Source organism: Hyperolius riggenbachi, chromosome 8 (assembly GCF_040937935.1).
Source record: "Hyperolius riggenbachi isolate aHypRig1 chromosome 8, aHypRig1.pri, whole genome shotgun sequence".
Classification (NCBI taxonomy): Eukaryota; Metazoa; Chordata; class Amphibia; order Anura; family Hyperoliidae; genus Hyperolius; species Hyperolius riggenbachi.
Genome location: NC_090653.1, coordinates 106,743,127 through 106,762,597, shown reverse-complemented (window position 1 = coordinate 106,762,597; position 19,471 = coordinate 106,743,127). Strand labels below are relative to the sequence as shown.

The window sequence follows — 19,471 nt, the reverse complement described above, 5'->3', positions numbered from 1 at the left end:
ATTTATGTCTTACCACTGGTATAATGCAAAAAACCCTCTCTGCTATATATACCCTGTTACAAGACCAGTCAATGGACAACATCTCCTTTCTGTCTGCATGGGAAAGGGAGCTTGGGGTAACTTTTACCAAAGCACAAAAATCCAAAATTTGCATATACGCACATAAAACCTCACATACCTCCCGCATACAAGAAATCAATTACAAAGTGATTTCAAGATGGTATTTAACTCCATTAAAACTGGCCAGAATATACCCGGGCAGAGACCCCAAATGCTGGAGGTGCAACTCAGCTCCAGGCTCCCTCTTACATGTTCTGTGGGAATGTCCGATCTTAGCTCCATTCTGGCAGACAATTGAACAGCTAATTAAAGAAATGACCAATAGAGAAACACCCTTCACCCCTCAATTTTACCTTCTCAATCTAAACGAATGGAGAATGAAGTCGTACAAAAACTCAGTGGTCAGACATATCCTGAATGCTGCTAAAACCCTGACTGTGAGGAAATGGAGAACTACTAAAATACCTACCCTAATTGAACTAGTCCGAGAGCTGGATCTGATATATGACCTAGAAAACACAGTTTATGCTGTCCAAGGGAGGTCTGAGAAATTTAATAAAATCTGGAGAATCTGGCAAATATACCGGCTCTCGGAGGAGTTTAAACAAAGGCTTATTCAGGAAATCTAAATGCATTAAAGACCTGACCCCCCCTCGCATTGATCGATCATCACTACTGCCATTAAACAGACATGCTACTTTCTTAGACTGAACCTCTGGATCCCTAGTTCAAGTTTCTGATTAAGGATAATACTTAATCTTGTTAATAGGAAATATACTTTCATTTCAGCTGATCGTTGGCACTTTATTGCAGATACTTATATCCTGACAATATAAGCTCCTAGTATCTCTAGCTAGATTCACTCTGAGATATTTGAGGCCCGATTTCATCTTCATAGGCTTGTATGTTATTTACCGCTGGCCTGTTGACATCTGTTATATGAATGACTATTTGCATCTGGAAATTTATACCTGCATTGTAAAATGTGCTACTTCTATTGTATACTTCTGCTGGCTAAAATAAAGTATTTGAAAAAAAAATTACGCATGTACAGTAATTTACCGCATGTGGTAATGACATTTATCAATTCTGGTAGATTTTAGTCAAGTTTTACCACACGCCGTAAATTTTAGTCATGAATTACCACATGCAGTTAGTTATGCGGTAATTTTCTTTCATTTTATCGAAAATCGCTATCCTCATGGAAATTAGGGGGCATGTTAGCACATAATTTACCGATCAGTTTAAGGTCTGCCTGTACCTGGCAGTAAAGTCAATTTCTATGCATTTTGCAGTTTTTAGTGGAGTTCCTATTAAGGCTGTGTAATAGAAAAGAATAGTATAAATAAAACTCCAAATACAGAATTTCCAAGATTTTATTTTTTTATATGGGATGCCTATAAATATACTTTTCATAGCTTGCTACATAATCAAATAAAGCTTCCCCCACTCACCCCAAAAAAATCTTCCAAAGACTATCCTAAATTATGGAAGAGACTACTATTATTTATTTGCTTACAGCTGAAATACCATGCTTTTTACCGCACTTTATGCATTTACCGCACATTTTACGGCATGTTCTACCGCATGTTCGGAAATGCAGAAGAATCTTTAATTATTGCAAAAAAAAAAGAGGAAAATACTGCATGAGGTATTTTACTGACTAAAAATGTTTTACCGCACATAGCTGCAAGAATAGAGGCCAATGTGTAATCACAATATAAAAAAGAAGAAGAAGACTATATACAGTATAAAACAGGAGATTTATGCTATTCAGTTCTGTTGCCCTATATCCCCCACCATTGTCCCGTCAGTCATATGATTCAGCTTTGTGCAGAGTTGCCAATGACTGAGGTCCAGTTGTGCTAAGTTTTTGTTACACCAGACTTTCTTCATTGCATTAAAGGACAACTGAAGTTAGAGGGGTACGGAGGATGCCATGTTTATTTCCTCTTAAACAATACCAGTTACCTGGCAGTCCAGCTAATCTTTTGGCTGCAGTAGTGTCTAAATCACACACCTGTAACAAGCATGCATATAATCTTGTCAGAAATAGCTGATCTGCATGCTAGTTCAGGGTCTATGGCTAAAAGTATTAGAAGCAAATGAGCAGCAGGACAGCCAGGCAATGTGCATTGTTTAAAAGGAAATAAATATGGCAGCCTCCATATCCCTCTCAAATCAGTTGTCCTTTAAAGGGATACTGTAGGGGGGTCGGGGGAAAATGAGCTGAACTTACCCGGGGCTTCTAATGGTCCCTCGCAGACATCTTGTGTTGGCGCAGCCGCTCACCGATGTTTGGGCCCCGCCTCCGGTTCACTTCTGGAATTTCTGACTTTAAAGTCAGAAAACCACTGTGCCTGCGTTGCCGTGTCCTTGATCCCGCTGATGTCATCAAGAGCGCACAGCGCAGGCCCAGTATGGTCTGTGTCTGCGCAGTACACTCCTGGTGACATCAGCGGGAGCGAGGACACGGCAACGCAGGCGCAGTGGTTTTCTGACTTTAAAGTCAGAAATTCCAGAAGTGAACCAGAGGCGGGGCCGGAGCATTGGGGAGTGGCTGCGCCAACACAGGATGTCTGCGGGGGACCATTAGAAGCCCCGGGTAAGTTCAGCTCAATTTTCCCCGACCCCCCTACAGTATCCCTTTAAAGCAAACATACAGTACCGTTTTTTTTGAACTTATAGTCAGAAGATATGGCAATAGGCAAAATAGGTGTAGAGTGCGCAGGGAAGCATTTACCCATCCTGCCACTGGGCTCCTCTCCCCCTCGCTGCTGTAAATGCGATCCTCTTCTCCTGTAGCTGCTGTTTACTACAGCTGCCTGCTGCTATACACCTCCAGGTTCTCCATTCCTCATGGCCTGCTCTGTACTTCCCGCTCAGTGCCCTGGCACGTGTGCAGCACGTCATACGGGATCTCAGCACCACAGTGTGGCGCAGGTGTCAAGGCACTGAGCAGGAAGTACGGAAGAAGCCAAGAGGAATGGAGGACCCGGAGGTGTATAACGGCACTGGCAGGTGGCAGTGATTGGCAGCTACAGGATAAGAAGGTTGTGTTTACAGCGGCTGGAGCAAGGGGGAGAAAATCATGGTGGCAGGATTAGGTGTAGTATTGATGTGTTAGTGTAGTGCAGTGTTGTTGCAGTGTTAGTGTAGTGTAATGTTAGTGCATTAAAGTGTAGTGTAGTGTTAGTGTAATGTAGTGCAGTTGGTAGGCAGCAAGAATTGGTGTAGCGTAGCTGGTCAGTGTAGTGTAGATAGAGTAGCTTAGAGACAGTTTGAAGGTGTAGAAAGGTCCATAAGATGCACTATTGATGCACCAGGTTTAGTAGTTATCTTTCCTGATTTTTCCCTAATAACCTGGGTGTGTCTTATATTCCAGAGCGTCTTATAGTATAAAACTTACGGTAATTGCATCCCAAAGTAATGAAGTCTATGGCACATTCACAGTGAAGCAACAGGTTTCATCAGGATGACATACAGCATGCAATGCGACTCCAAAGCAATGTGCACGTTTACAGTGGCAGTTTTAGCATTCTTTCAATGGTACTGTATGTTTCACTGTATGCATCGCACTTCTAATGTGCAGCCACAGGTGGATACACACATCTACACACATCTGTTCCAATAGAACGCAATGGATGCAGTGTGAAAAAAGCCTCAGGTCTCTTTTCCACTAAGAAACACACTGCGATGCAATTGCACTCATTTCTATATCCACTACTGCGATTCTGGCGAGATGTGATGGGTGTACAGGCACAATTGCACTGCATTAATGATTTGCATCTGACAAAAAAAACTATTTTCCTGCAGTTGTATACTTTGTGGAGGGGTGAATAACATGAAAAATGCAGTAGGCATGATGATTGTGATCAGGGAAAATCGCGTTGCAAACACAGCGTACTAATGGGAGCATCCCCACACGTTTTCCATTCAGTGTTTAGAGTGACTAAAGTCCATTCAGATATGCCATTCAGTGTTTCTGAACACTGGATGACATGCAGTACAAAGTCCTCCAGTCCGCAGAACACTTCTGCATCCGCTCCGCTGGGTTTCGGAATAAACTGTATCGCTACAAATCATTGACTTTTATTTTCACAGAGGAAGAGGTTTCTGTCTGTAAAAGATCCCCATACATTTACATAAATGCAGTTTAGCACTTTCAGTGCATCTATTACTGACTGAATGCAAATTAACAGAAATCAATGAATGTGTCAGTGACACAAGCTAACTGTGCTACTTTGCGAGGTAACAATTGTTTTGAATTTTCCATCAACCCGTTTGCTTGCGATTAGCTGCAAACAGGATGTTTAGTTATGATACCGATATTTTTCAGTATAGAGATGAGTCAGTAAAGCAAAATATTTGCTATGCTCTTATCTATAAAGATATTTACTTTTGTACATACAAAACAGAGATCTGTGTTAAAAGGTCAGGTAGATAAGACGCATGATTCTGTATTTAATACACAAGTATTATTGTATTCATCTAATAAATAAATGTTTTTAATAATTCCCTGTATCTCATTTGCATGCCTATGGCAAAATCTCTGCTTTTCTGTAGGGATGGCCAATGAGATGCAAATAGTTTCAAGTTAATGCAGAATTACGCAAATTCTGAATGCAAATTTATGTATCTTGAAAACGGACCAATCACATTCCACCTAGTACCTTAGCAGAATTTGTCCATTTTCAAGCGGTATAAATTTGCATGCAAAATTTGCACAATTCTGCATCAACTTGGAACTATTGGCATTAGTGATGGGCATGTCTGGGAGAACTCATGGAAAAGAATGCGATTTGTTTGATCAGCTGATAGATTTGCAAAGCTCTGATTTGCTGTGATCACATCCCGTTTTAGCACATGATCATTATTAGCAAATCAGAGACCTACATACCTATCACCTGACCAAATTGATCACATGTTTCTATATGAGTTCTTCTAGATTTGACCATCACTAATTGGCATTTCATTGACCATCCCTACGCTTTAGCTCCCAGCACAAAATACCTGCCATGACCATTAGGGGGTCCCCACTCCCTCGGCTTCTACTTTTGCATAATGGAGAATAGCACAGGAGTAGTGGTATTATCCTAAAGTGGATGGAAATACCCAAAACACTGATTTTGTTGGAAAGGTGTCCATAACATAAGTTGAGGAGTGGACTAATCAAGGTGCAGCTGGAGTTATTGGTTACAGTTCAGTAAAAAAACTAATTGAACTAGTTAGATGGACATTTAATAGTATGTTTTAGCATCTTTCAAACTACATGGGCTTGATTCACAAATAGCACGCCTTATCAAAGTTAACATGCCTTATCAGAGTAGCATACGAACCCGCAGGAGCTCAGGGTAGGACGAGTGGAGCTCTCGTCATTGCCAATTAGCAGGCATAAGTTTGTAGCGCTCACTATGCTACTCTGATAAGGCGTGTCAACTTTGATAAGGTGTGTTAACTTTGATAAGGCATGCTATTTGTCTTAGTAAATCAAGCCCCCTGTGTTGCTAGTTATCCAAGGGTGCATGCACTCCTTTGCTGGTTGACAACATGCTCTGTTACTATGCGAGGGGGAGGGGGGTGGATGGAGCAGTGCATGCGTATTTTCATGTGGAAGGTGGGGAGAAGGCTTGCAAGTGAAAAACTTGCTTGCAAGCATCCACAGATGTACAAGAACAGTTGATAGGCAGTGATTTCATGCCCATCAACTACCAGTGTAGATGGAGAGCAGTCTTGCCTTGCAAAACTAGGGTTCCTGGTCCAAATCTAGACTAGGACACTATCTGCATGGTGTTTGTATGTTCCACTTGTGGTTGCAGGGGTTTCCTTCAGCCATGCCACCACAGGTAAGGATAAAGGTAAGTTAACCCCTCCCCCATTATAGTAACAGTAGACTATGAATATGGTAGGAATTCGATTGGGATATCTTCTGAGGGACAGTTAGTGACATGACTATGGATTAGCTTAGGCTAGTTCACAGCGGGTGTTGTGTTCCCTGTAGCAGCAGAAATGAAATTGAACAGGTATGCGGCACCACACGTTATCTGCATGTTGTGTCCCATACAGTGATGCATACAGTCAATGAAAGAAAATATCCTATTTTGGAATATGATTGTAATGTTAACTGAAACTCTGTCAATAAAATTTATTGAAACAGGAAAAAATGCTTCCCTGTCACTGTTAACTTGCACATTTTGCAATAACACACTGCATGCAGTGTGTTATGATGGTGCACACCATTATACCACATTGTACCACCCGCACTGTGAATAGCTGCATTGCAATGCTGTAAGCTTTGTTACAAAGTGGTCATTATGCTGCACCTCTGTGTAAAGAGTAACTGTCGGGCATAAAATAAAAAAATCTATTTTTTTTTTATCTGGTAAACAAGTAGTAAGGGTACTAACCAGGCAATCCAAAAGTTAATCACTTATTTTTCATCTCCATAAAACATCATTATCCAGTTTTCCTGGTTCTTATTTGGTACATCTGCCGCACAAAGGAAGTTGCAAGGCATGCTGGGTTTTCTTTTTTTTTCTTCAAACTTAACTAATGCAGCCTCATTGGCTGAAGCCTCTTTCCCCCGGTTTCCCCTCCCACACCTCTGTTCCTCTTTGATTTGCCAATATTTCTCAGTGCACTTTCTACTGGAGACCTGGGTGAGAGTGTGTGAGTGTGAGAGTGTGTGAAGACTGTAAATCAATGTAGTCAATGATACACAGATGGAGTAAGGGAGGAAATGATGTCAGGATTGGCTTCAAGATAGACACAGACAAAATGGAAAATCCTAAGAAGGGTTCTCTCTTTTTTACTATAGAAAATCACAAAAATCTAAATGTGGACAGTGTAATACCTGTTATGTAAGTACAGCAAGTATTTGTCTATTTTTATGTGTGTTTTTTTTCTGAGATAGTATAGCTGACAGCTCCACTTCAAGCTTTACATAAGACTTCAGCACTATAGAAGTACCACATAACTATATTAACAATTATCCCTAATTATGCACACTCTCTGAGCTATATGCCATTGCCAGGTATTAGGTAAGTAGATAACATAGGTAGATGAGGAGAGCGGGGACTTTTAGGAAGAATTCAGCAGGAAGATCCTTTAGATCCTTCCACTTGGCATTCTGCTGGCAGCCCTGTGAAAAGTCATGCCGTCTTGGCATGAGTGGGACTTTGGAGAAGAAAGAAATAGAAGAAGCAGGAGGCTCCCCACAGCACATGGGACAACACAGCTGGCCTTTAGGAGTCCATCTATTAGACCAGGAATATTGTTAGCACTCCCTCACAGTCATCTCAGCTGTATGTCATTGTAAACAAAGCACCTGGGACAAGGTGTCTATAGAGGACAAAGGGAGCAGAACTGCTAATAACATCATACTGAAAACTGAAACATCTAAGGTTGCATACACACATGCAATTTTGATTGGTCAATCCCTGACCCATTGTACCACCTCCATGCAGTATGAGGGCCAACAGATTTTAAATTCTATTAACAGATTGTGTAGGTAAGCTCTCAGACTACTTGGAAGTGATTAAACTAGCCAATTGTTAGCCAATCAAAACTGGAAGTGCGCACCAAGACTAGTCTTTGAATCACCCAGTCAGCACCAGAGACTATCCAAACTTCCTAAGAGAGCTTCATATGACACCCTCAATAATACTGCTTCTGTCATTTCACAATGAAGATCTGCAACTTATTGGCAACTTGGGGAAGGTAAGACAGATCTCCATGGCATATAACCTAGACAGACAGACAGACAGACAGACAGACAGACAGACAGACAGACAGACAGACAGACAGACAGACAGATAGATAGATAGATAGATAGATACACACACACACTCACACATATTGAAAATGCACTTTACTACCTCTTTGTTGGTATATTTATTTAGTACCGTTTATGTTTTTGATCAAATTTTTTTTTTCAGAAAGAAGTACAAACAGAGCTTCCTGTTAGAATTTAAGTATTATATGCTTGAATTCGTAGGCCTCAGTTACTTTAACTGAGTTAGTTAAAGGACTTGATGTGCAGAATCGCCCTTTAAGGAGAATTTCTCTTAGAGATAAATAAAGACAGTTCTGATTTTCAGTAGAACATTGTACTGGAACTCCCAAAGCTGTATCAGAGATATCCAATGCAGAGGCCAGACCAGCTGGCGACGAACAACATAAACATGAGCCATTGTTATGAAAATATTCTCACAAGTACATTAAAACAATGGCCTCCTCAGAACAAGGTGACAGTTTCTTGGAAAATGGAATTTTCCAAGGCATGCGCAGTAAAGACGGTGCTTGTCATGATATCACAGGGTCTTATTAGCCAATAGCAGGCGATGAGGTATTGATCCGGCCCTGCTCAGATGAAGTCACGTTTAACTCTTTAGAGTTAGTGTAAGAAGAGCTAACGAGCTCTTTCTACTCTTTTCGTAATGTCTTGTCATCTTATCTAACTGTATGCTGTATACAGGCCTAAGTGCAACGCAGTATAGATGTAACATAAGAGAAAGCCTGGCCATTCCTTAAAAAGGAATGGACCAAGAGCCTGTAACGCAAAGAGGATTTACTTCAGACCAATTGCTTCGCTGAGGTGTTACGAACATGTAACAACAACAACAATAACAATAACAATAACAATAACAACAATAACAATAACAATAATATTTATATAGTGCTTTTCTCCCTGGGGACTCAAAGCGCTGTGACCCTGCATTATGCAGTCTCAAAGGCTCGGGAAAAGAGGTGAGTTTTTAGCCTTTTTTTAAAGCTGTCCAGAGAAGGAGCCTCTCGTACTGATTGTGGAAGTGAGTTCCATAGAGTAGGGGCTGCGTAGGAAAAGGCCCGAGCACCAAATGTTAAGTGTATCCTGGGAATAACCAGCTTCATCTTGTTGGCAGAGCGGAGGGTGCGTGGAGGGGCATAAAGTTCCAATAGATCCGCTATGTATTTGGGTCCCATGTGGTGTAGAGCCTTGAATGTCAGCAGGCAGATCTTAAAATTGATTCTCCATTTTACTGGCAACCAGTGAAGAGTTTGCAGTACTGGGGTGATGTGTGAGCTGCGGGGGGCATTGGCTAGGAGTCTGGCTGCAGCATTCTGTACTAGCTGTAAGGGGCGCAGAACCTTATCTGTAGATCCGATTAACAGGGCGTTGCAGTAGTCTAGGCGGGAGGATACAAATGCGTGAACCAGGGCAGGTAGGTCTTCAGCTGGGATTAGGTGTTTTATTTTCGCTATATTTCTTAGATGGAAGAAGGAAGACTTGACGACAGCTGATACCTGCTGTCTGAGTTTTAGATTTCCATCCAGGATCACCCAAAGGTTTCGCACAGAGTCTTTATACTGTACAGTATCTCCCCCAATTGCTAGTTTGAGGTGGTGAGCGTTTTGAACTTTATCCATCATGTGTGGACCACCTACCACCAACACCTCTGTTTTGTCAGAGTTCAGCCTCAGCCAGCTGGTGTTCATCCAATTTTGTAAATCCACTAGACACGCATTTATGGATGCTGATGGGTCTTGGGTGCCAGGCTTGAAGGACAGATACAGTTGTGTGTCATCTGCATAACAATGGTATCCTAAACCATAGTTCTGGATTATTTTGCCCAGTGGGAGCATGTAGACTGCAAAGAGTAATGGTGATAGTACAGAACCCTGTGGAACTCCATAGGCAAGTGGCACTGGATTAGAGTAGTGTGTGCCCAGACATACTTGCTGTGTCCTGCCAGATAGGAAGGTCTGAAACCAGCTAAGAACAGTACCCCTTAGGCCACAGTAATTCTTCAGTCGCTGGATTAGTATTTCATGGTCCACAGTATCAAATGCTGCTGACAAGTCAAGAAGAATCAGAATTGAGCAATCACCCTTGTCCCTTGCAGTAAGTAGATCATTCATTACTCGGACTAATGCTGTTTCAGTGCTGTGCCTTTTCCTGAATCCTGACTGAAAAGTATCAAAGATGTTGTTATCTGTAAGCCTGGCTTCTAGCTGGTTGGCGACTGCTTTCTCGATAACTTTTGATAGGAATGGTAAGTTCGCCACAGGTCTGTAGTTGGTTACAGAATCAGGATCTAGTGATGGTTTCTTCAGGAGGGGTTTTATGATTGCTTTCTTTAGTTCTTCTGGGAAAAGTCCACTTTGCAAGGAGCACTGAGTGATTTTGTAAAGTGCTGGCCTGAACAGCGCTGGGCACTGCATTAAGGATCCAGTTGGGCCAGGATCCAGGTCGCAGGTAGTGGGGCGGAGACTTTGAATGAGAATTCCAAAATCTTCTACACTCAGAGTGTCAAAGACTTGCCATGGTGGTACGGTAGTAGGCATATGCAACGTCCAGTGGTCAATTGATGTTGTTGGTGTAATGCTGGCACGGATGGTAGACACCTTGTTTGTGAAGAAGGCAGATAATTCTTCACACCTTTCCCTGGAGTATGTGGTTGGGGCTTTTAGGCAGGAAGGATTGCAGAGTGATTCCACTGTGTGCAGGGCCGGATTTGTGGGAAGTCAGAAGAGGCACGTGCCTAGGGCGGAGCCAAGGAAGGGGCGGGTTGACAAACGAGCAGTCAACTTGCCTCCCAGACTCCCCACAGCCGCTGACACTATTCCTCACAAAAATGTAGTGAGAGTGCCATGTTTGTCAGCAGCCGCCCCCTGCTTTGCTCTGCACACAGTAAGATGTCTCTGTGTGCAGCAGCAGCGGCTACTGACAGGGACAGAGCGGGCAGCTTTACTAATCTGAGTGTGACAGCCAGGAGCAGCGGCTGTATCGCTGCAGCCCTGCTCGCTGTCATTCTCCTAGACGTCAGATGGTAAGGCTGCACCGCCCCCGCTTCCTCCCCCTTGCTTGTGTGCATGCAAGAGGAGTTCTGCTCTGTGTTTTCAGAATCAGTAAACAGGAAGTGAAAGGAGGCTCATCTCCTCCCCCTGTTTTCCACATGGCTGCACTACTGTGTATAGGAATTGTACAGCTGCTGATCTGACCTGGTGTGACTGACATCCTGTGAGGGAATGAGAGCACATCGTGATCGAGTGGAGGAGGGGACTCAGGACGCTGTAAGTTAGAAGTACTGTGTGTGTTTTAAAGGAGAACTAAAGCTAAAAAAAAAAACATCAGCTTAAACAGGATGTACACATTTCTGGGGTTTCTTCCAGCCCCCCAGAGTGTTCTTGCCCCTCAGTTCCTTAGGAGTCCTCTTTGTTATATAGCTGTCACTCTTAAAATGCTACAACTGGGCACAGTTACAGCTATGGCACATGCAAAGTCCTGCGTGCACAGCGCCTCCTCGATTATGCACCCCAGTAGCTGTGCACAGCAGCGATGGCCAGTAAGGTTCTGTGCATGTGCGATCTGGAGTATTTTCAAACTACGCATGTGCAGATTGCTCTGGGCCACGGCCGCCTTGCTGCTTGGAAGCATAATGCACCATAGCTGCGACTGAGGTCAGTCGCAGCTTTTTAAGTGTGGCTATTGCAGATGGAGAGGAGTCTAAAGTAACTGAGGGGCCAGGAGCAGTATCCCACCCCTGCCGCCGGAAGAAGCCCAAGTATGTGTAAATCCTGTTTTGTTTTTGCTAAGTTCACATTTTCTGGAGTTGTGTGGTGGTGTTTTTTTATTCTTTAAAGTACACCTGAGCTTTGTTTAAAACTATGCATTTTTACTTACCTGGGGCTTCTTCCAGCTCCCCGTAGTCCGTGAGGCCCCATAGCATTCCTTAAGCCCCCTCCATTCTTCACTGGCGGCTTTGTAAGTTTGGCACAAGCACAGTCCCATTCACACACCTTTCTCAAGTATGCCCCCTTCGTTCCACCCTGGTCCTTTAACTCACACTGTGGCCCACAGTTCTGGTCCTCACGTCTCCCTAATGCATGGGTGGGAGGTCATCTGATTATCTATATTGAGAGTGTACGAGCACAACCGTACTGTGTATGTGCAAGTATATGCCCAGTACTGGGCATGTACTGACCATACTCAAGTATGACCAGTATAATTGGGCTTGTACACAGAGGGAAGCACAGCCTTGAGGAAGAAGAGGGCCCCAAGCAGCAGTGGTGGGGTCTGAATATCATCAGAGGGTCCCAGCACTGGAACAGTGGACCCCAGGAGGATCTACTATGGTAAGTTTCTATATTTTATTTTGCCTTAGGTTCACTTTAAGACTATATCCTTGAGGGAAAAGTGTGTGTAAGTTCGGGGGTGGGGTTGGTTGAGATGCTGTTGGTCAGGGGGCGGCTGGTGAAAGTGGGCCTTGGGCGGTAAAAAGTAGAAATCCGGCCCTGACTGTGTGGAAGAGTTGAGCAGCTCTGTTGTTGGCTGTAGATATTTTGTGCGAGATAAAGTCTGATTTTTTCTTGGTTATTGCTTGTTGGTATTGTCTGAGGTGTTGAACTAGGCTAGATTTGTGCTCCCCAGTCCCTGATTTACGCCACTGTCTTTCTAGTCTGCGCCCTTTCTTTTTTAGATCCATGATGGTTTTGTCAAACCAATTAGCTTTCTGCTTTTTGGTTGCTGATTTGGTGCGCCATGGGGCAATACTGTCAAGTGTTTCATATATCGTGTTGTTGTACTGGGTTACTAGAGAGTTTGGGTCCATTTGACTGTGGAGCAGATTTGTAAAATCCAGGTTGGCAGTTATCCTCTCCGGTGTTAATTTACTCAGGGGACGGGTTTTGATTGTTTCTTTAGGGAGCTGCTTGATAGGGTGATGTTCAATAGTAAACTGTATTATGTGATGGTCTGACCATACCACTGGGGTTACTGTTATGTTACTAATGTCCATTCCAAGGTGGAACAGTAAGTCTAGCGTATGCCCTCCTCTGTGGGTAGCTGATTTTACAACTTGTGTGAAGCCTAGTCCACCCATGAGATTTATTAGTTCATTTGCATCTTGTGATTGAGTGTTATCAGCCCGGATGTTGAAGTCACCAAGGATGATCCATCTCGGATAAGACAGAGCCAGCATGGCCAGAAGTTCTGGGAATTCCTGTAGGAAAGGGTCAGCATCTCCGGGGGGACGATAAACCACTAAAATTTTGAAGCCTTTACCAGCTGAGATCTGGGCACCTATACATTCAAAGGACTTTGTTGAGCCAACATTCAGGGCCCTGAGCTGCAGAGTTGTTTTGCCACAAATTGCTACACCCCCTCCTCTGCGGTCTCGTCTTCCCTCACTTAGGACTGAGTAATTGTATGGGATGGTTGCTTCCAATGTGGGGCCCGCATTGGCATCAATCCAGGTTTCAGTGATGCATGAAAAATCGCATGTCTGAATAAGGTCCGCAATAATGGCTGTCTTATTGTTATGTAGAGATAAGCATTTGTATATCTGTTTACTGAATAAACTCATGAAACTATGAAGACGTCTAAGAAGTTCTATCTCCTATGCTGCTGCTGTGATGAGAGTCAAGTTATCACACTTCCTGTGATATGGTGCCAAACGAAAAGTGTAGTGTTGTTGCCAATAGCAACCAACAAAGATTTTTTTTACACTTCTTACATGTAGGTTAGTCATACCTGTCTTAGGTGTGATGGGTTCTGCGATTACTTGAGGTGTAGTAAATGAATCCCTTTTGTCTGAAAGAAAAAATGCATACACTTATTGAGTTAATTTATTTATCATTATTTATTAAGTAATGAGTTGTTTTCAACCTTAACCTTGCTAGGACAGTACAGAGATATTTATAACATTTTACAAAGTATTCTTATCATCTGTGAAGGTTCAGTTAATACTTAGTGACTTTTCCTACCAGACTATCTCAGTTCTCTATGGAGTATTGACTAAATTGCTTAGAACAAGACTAGCCATACATCTATCAACTTCTCTAGCCATTTTTTTTCTCTTTGGTCAAAACTGTAGGTGATTTATTGACCCCAATGTGCCCAACCGAATAGCTTTTGATTAATTTCAGACAGTGTATTAACTGAATCGGTGATAAAGCCCGCTGGGAAATCTCAACACTGCGGGCAATCTATTGACTCCAATGTGCCCAACTGAATAACTTTGGAATGATTTCAGACAGTTTATTGATTGAAAGGGTGATCAAGAACACTGGAAAGTCTTCCATCTAGTACCCAGGGGGAGGAGTGGTTTCATCAACTCACGCTTAATCTTCTGATGAAATTTTATCAAGATGTAATGGACAAGGTAGTAGAATCAAACACTATTACCTTGTTGGTTGCCTGCCATATCAGACCATTATCAACCCATGTATGGTTAGTATAGCAGACCTATACACGTTTGTAGCACTATTCTCATGAACAGTATTTGAGTTACTATAGGTTGGTTTGCATTAGTGTCAAAAGCCTGCTTTAGTAACCTGACATTGATCATAACTGATTAAAAAATTAAGCTAGTAATATTAGATATAAATAATGAACATACCTGTTAACTTCTCATGTTCACCAGGTTGGTCAAACTTGGTCACCTAAACAACAAACATTGATTATTTATGTAATGTCCTTATGACTTGTTAACAGAACTACATTAATTGCATTGTTGCGTCTAAAATAAAATATATGGTATTGAGAAATGAATCTTTGTTTTGAAGTTAAAAAGTCTTATGTCCATTTGCCAAAGCTGTAGTCACATGGTTGTGCCTACAGGAAGTTACCTTCACCATTGTTAATTCTCTATCAGAATGTATCTAGGTTGCCTTAAACGGTGTATAGCAAGCACCGATGGAAGGAAAGTTTGATGTATCTTGGTTGCCAGCTTTTTTTTCAAGCATAGTCATTTGACTATAGTCCAGGGTAAATGAAAGTAAGGCTTTTTTAGCTTCAGAACAAAATTACCTTGGAAAGTGATACACTTAACTGCTACAGGGAGTGCAAGGCATTCATTATTTTGCAAATATTGTCTAAAAGTCAAACAAAAGCTGCATGCTAGCATTTAGATACAAAACACTTGCAAAAGAAATTACTGAAAAAAGTAAGATCAGATTGCATTCTGTGTGATCGACATATAAGGCTAACTTGGTGGACACAAAGGAAACACTGCCATTTTTAAAGTGAGCCTAAATAATCATAAAAAAGCATGATGCCTAGTCAACCACCAAATGTGAGTTTGGTCCAGTGAAGAAATGCATGCATATATGAAGTGTTTTGGAAATCACATATGATAGGTGGAACCTGCAGAGACTATTACCAAAACATAATTGCCATTTTGAAAGAGGGGTTCTGAGCTGAAGTCAAGCGAATCTGGCCACCATGCAATGAAAATGATATAATGCTTTGAGACTTGGCATGGGAAGTACTGAATAGCACCATCCCCAGTTTTCCAGGAACTAAGAAAGTTGTGCTTACAGGAACTCAGTGGAATATTATAGAGGATGAGCATGCAACCGGTCCCTTAAAAAAGGTGGAACCATCCTCCATGCTACCACATGGAGCACAGAAGCTTCTACTGCCACAATGACCTATTCTGGAAGGCATTAGTCTTATGCTGGCCACTAACGGTCCAATTTCTAGCGAAAAATTGTTCGAGCGATCAGAAATTCTGATCGGATTGGTTGTAAATAATCTCAGTTGATGGGCACAATCGATAATGAACGATTATAAAAACAATCGTCCGATTGAATTTTCGTTGAACCAAAATTTGGATTTTCTTGTTGGTCGTGATAGATAGGAAGCAATGATTGGTTAGTTGATGGTGCAGTGAACGATTTTTTGTCCGATCAGAATTTCTGATCGCTCGAACGATTTTTCGCTAGAAATTGGACAGTTAGTGGCCACCTTAAGTGTTAGGAGGAAGTGTTAGGATTACAGGAAGAATCTGAAGATAGGGAGAAGGTGATTCTTGTGGTTGCTAAAATCCAAGTTCCCCTAAAACAAAAGGGAGAGACCAATGGTTCGCTATTCTCTGGTAAGTGGAGATTAAAGAGACGTGGTAATGATATACTCAAAGATGGGTTGCAACAACTTGCAACCACCGTTTAGGCCTGCAGGAAAATGATGTCCCCGCTCGGTTTTCCAGGTCACAGTACAGGAGCAGGACCTGGTTGGTCGCACTACTGGGTTTCTTAAAGTTTATAGAAATGTAAATGTAAGGATCTACACCTCCTATGGAGGGAAGAACTGAGACAAAACTTGGGGTGGAGGTGCCCGGTATGCATAAAATAATAAACTATAACTGAGAAAAAAGGAGAGGTAATTCTTACCTCTCCAGATGACAAAGGAGACCAGTGTAACTGGAAACAACATTTCTCCAGCATAAATATAAGACAATGCATTTCACAGGCCCTTGCCTGCTTCCTCAGGTCAGTTCAAGTTCAACAGAAAAAGTGCCTTAGTTGAAACTGTAGTGAGTGCCTCTATGAATGCAATAACATAGAGGTGCTAACATTCTCTACAGTTTTAACTAACGCACTATTTGTGCAGAATATTTTTTTACTCCAATGTCATCTGGAGCGGTACGAATTATAGTTTAATATTTTATGCATATACCGGGCACCTCTAACCCAAGTTTTGTTACAGGAATAAACTAGCATTGTTCTAAAAGAGGTCAGCAAGGTGTTTTCTTTTTTTATCAGGATAGTAACAAAAATAAATGCCACTTTTATCATGACAAATTAATCAACGGGTGATCAGATTTTGTTCCCTGGTGGTCAGTGCTATGTTTGCCACACCATAGTTATTTTAAAGTGTCAAACAAAAGCTCCATCTAATTGAGTAGCTGAATGCCAACCGTGACCATTACTTCTTGGCAGGAAAAGTGTTAATGCCCTTCAATACATTTTGGAAAGGAATGTCTTCAAGGCTGGTTCTAGACTTTTTGCTGCCTGAGGCAAACTTGTGAGGATGCGCCTCCCGATTTGGAATGATCGCACAGCACCCGACAATTTACTCTGCTTAATTTAATGTTCTCACATGATATGCTGCAGCTCAACACAACAGCACACTGGCTGGCTGTGAGTCTCTGACAAACAAAACTGATCACCCTCAGCCACTCATTTCTACTAAGTCAGGACAGCAGTGCCACCTCCCCCCTTCTGCTGTTCAAGTCAAATGAAACACTGCTGCTCTCCTGCCTCCCTCCTCCCACTCAGTGTCAGACTCCTCACACAGCACAACAAGCTGGTTTTCCCAATGATGACCTCTTCACCTCACTCTCTTCTCGCTTCTCCTCCTACTCTGACTGCATGTTGTTAGTGTAAACACACAGTACAAACAAGCTGCCCGTGTAATCGCTGCGCCTGATGCAAATGTTTCACCTTGCTTCATGAGAGAACCGGCCCTGAATGTCAATAAAAAGATCTTTTCATGGCAATTTGCAGTCAACTTTGAGGTGAAGTGAGAAAAATGTCTGCATACCTGCATAACGTCGGATACATAGTGTGCCTGGCCTACCCTCCGTAGTGTCTCTGTAGGCCTCATTCACAGCTTGGAGTGGGGTGCATGCGCTGTCCACTCTGAGTGCCCTTGTGGATCATGCTTGGCAATGACTGTGCAGAGTAGACACAACGGAGGGTGTCCTGAGCATGTGTGGATCCTAAACATTTCAAGGTGCATACCCAGGACTCTCTTGGCGATGGTTGCTACACACAACAGTATAGGAGCATGCACAAAGAGGATGCGTGGAGTGGACCAACCATGCACCTTTGAGCACCCACTGGAGATAAGAATGGGTTCCATAGCAGAGGCATGGAGGGGAGGCCAGGCACAAAAAAGGTGCCACACAGTGTCTGGGGACTTCACAGATTGTGCAAGTAACCACAACTTTTAAAAATGTTCTATGCAGTTTTACTTTAAATGGCTAGGAAGATAACATTTCACCTTTTACAACCATGGCAACATTACACTTTGTAGTGTGCATTACCCTCTTAAAGTGACACTTATAATGACTTGGTTGTGTAGTACGGGTAATTCATAGAACGTTAGTAGCAAAGAAAAGTGTCTCATATTTTTATTTTTAGTTATATATCTTTTTTTATAACATTGCATCATCCTCTAAGATTTGCAGTTTACAAACTATACTCCGTATATTAAACTATGAAACAGTGCAGGAAAGTTCAAAGGGTCATAAGCTCTGCATTAAAACCTTAAAGTAAACCAGAGACCTCGTTAAGTAAAGATTTGATACTTACCCGGGGCTTCCTCCAGCCTCATAAACAGACTTGTTTATGGGGCGAGAGGAAGCCTGGGTAAGTATCAAAGCTTTGCTTTATGAGGTCTCCGGTACACATAAAGCAGACAAGAAACAGCGAGAGACTGGTTGAGATAAGTGCATCAGAAAAGGGCACTGCTAAATTAGTCAGAGAGCTCAGATTACCTCTTTTGCATAGTTAACAACCTGAAGTATCTTAACTCTTCCTGTACTGAAACAATATGAGACTCATATCTTTGATACTGATGTTCTATTTCTTAGCTGTACTACACACACAAATCATTATCTCATAAGTTTATTTTCATTTCAGATTCCCTTTAAATGTCTTATTTTGTATTACGTATCAAGCTGCATTGCGCAAGATGTAGAATACTAGTATCTTTAACCATTGTCGTTAGATGACAGAGGCACTTGGCCCAGCCTACCCTCACTGTACCTACTCCTACCTATTGCCTGACGAAGCGGGCTGGGGTCATACCTGCGAAACGCATTGCATTTTCCTCTGGAGTATGTAAATAAATTTGTTCTGCTAAACTATGTTGCCATATCTTGCGTCTGTTTGGAGGAGGTAAGTCCACCACTCCCTCCACAATTGTTAAACTTTTTCAACATTTTTATTCTTCTAGCGCCTCTGTATCCCTCTTACATTGTTGTTGGATGTACAGATGTACATCTATGCAAAAAAGATGTGTGGAAATTTGGGCGCAATATTACCACTACTAGAATACTGGTAAATTTCACTGATATTCTATCCCCCTTTGTACCCTAACTTTCACATGGACCCTCCTCTATCTATGCCTAACACTAACCACTTGCCATTCACTGTTATTTTATACCAAAGTTCATTTACTACTCCGATACATGCTAGGAGAATATTCTTCAAGGTTGCCACCAGCACCCATTTATATTATCGCAAGCCCCTGCAACCAAATTTCCAGCTATACCTGGTATTTCCTTACTTTAATAAGAGTGCCTATGGTGGCACCCACATTTCCTAGGTGTTCATGCCCAAATTTCCGGCTTTGTACAGAGAGCCTGCCTGAATTCATTATGTGCACTAGTGTATACAGTATATGTCCAGAGGCCTTTTTTTGTCTTTTTACAAACCTGGAACTGATCCATTGCTTATAGCGGCCTCTCTCATTTTGCATTTATTTTACCAGCTTACCGCAGCAACGTGTGCCATTATGTACATAACAGAGAGAAGTAATGCTTTAGAAATATTATAAATCATAGCCTGCTATTATCTGTTGTGTTCAGAATGGACACAACTTGTCCATCTTCATAGATTACCTTGTAATGTGTAGAGC

The 19,471-nt window shown here is 42.1% G+C and overlaps 1 protein-coding gene across 1 annotated transcript in view; it reads right to left on the bottom strand.

The window, feature by feature from the left end:
- CD40LG (CD40 ligand) overlaps window positions 1–19,471 on the bottom strand; it is a 75,515-nt gene that overhangs the window by 42,200 nt on the left and 13,844 nt on the right. Inside the window, exons 3-4 of the mRNA XM_068249576.1 lie at window positions 14,442–14,484; window positions 13,574–13,633 (exon numbers count right to left, since the gene is read on the bottom strand). Of these exons, the coding sequence (XP_068105677.1) occupies window positions 13,574–13,633; window positions 14,442–14,484 (103 nt within the window). The remainder of the gene's footprint in view (window positions 1–13,573; window positions 13,634–14,441; window positions 14,485–19,471) is intronic.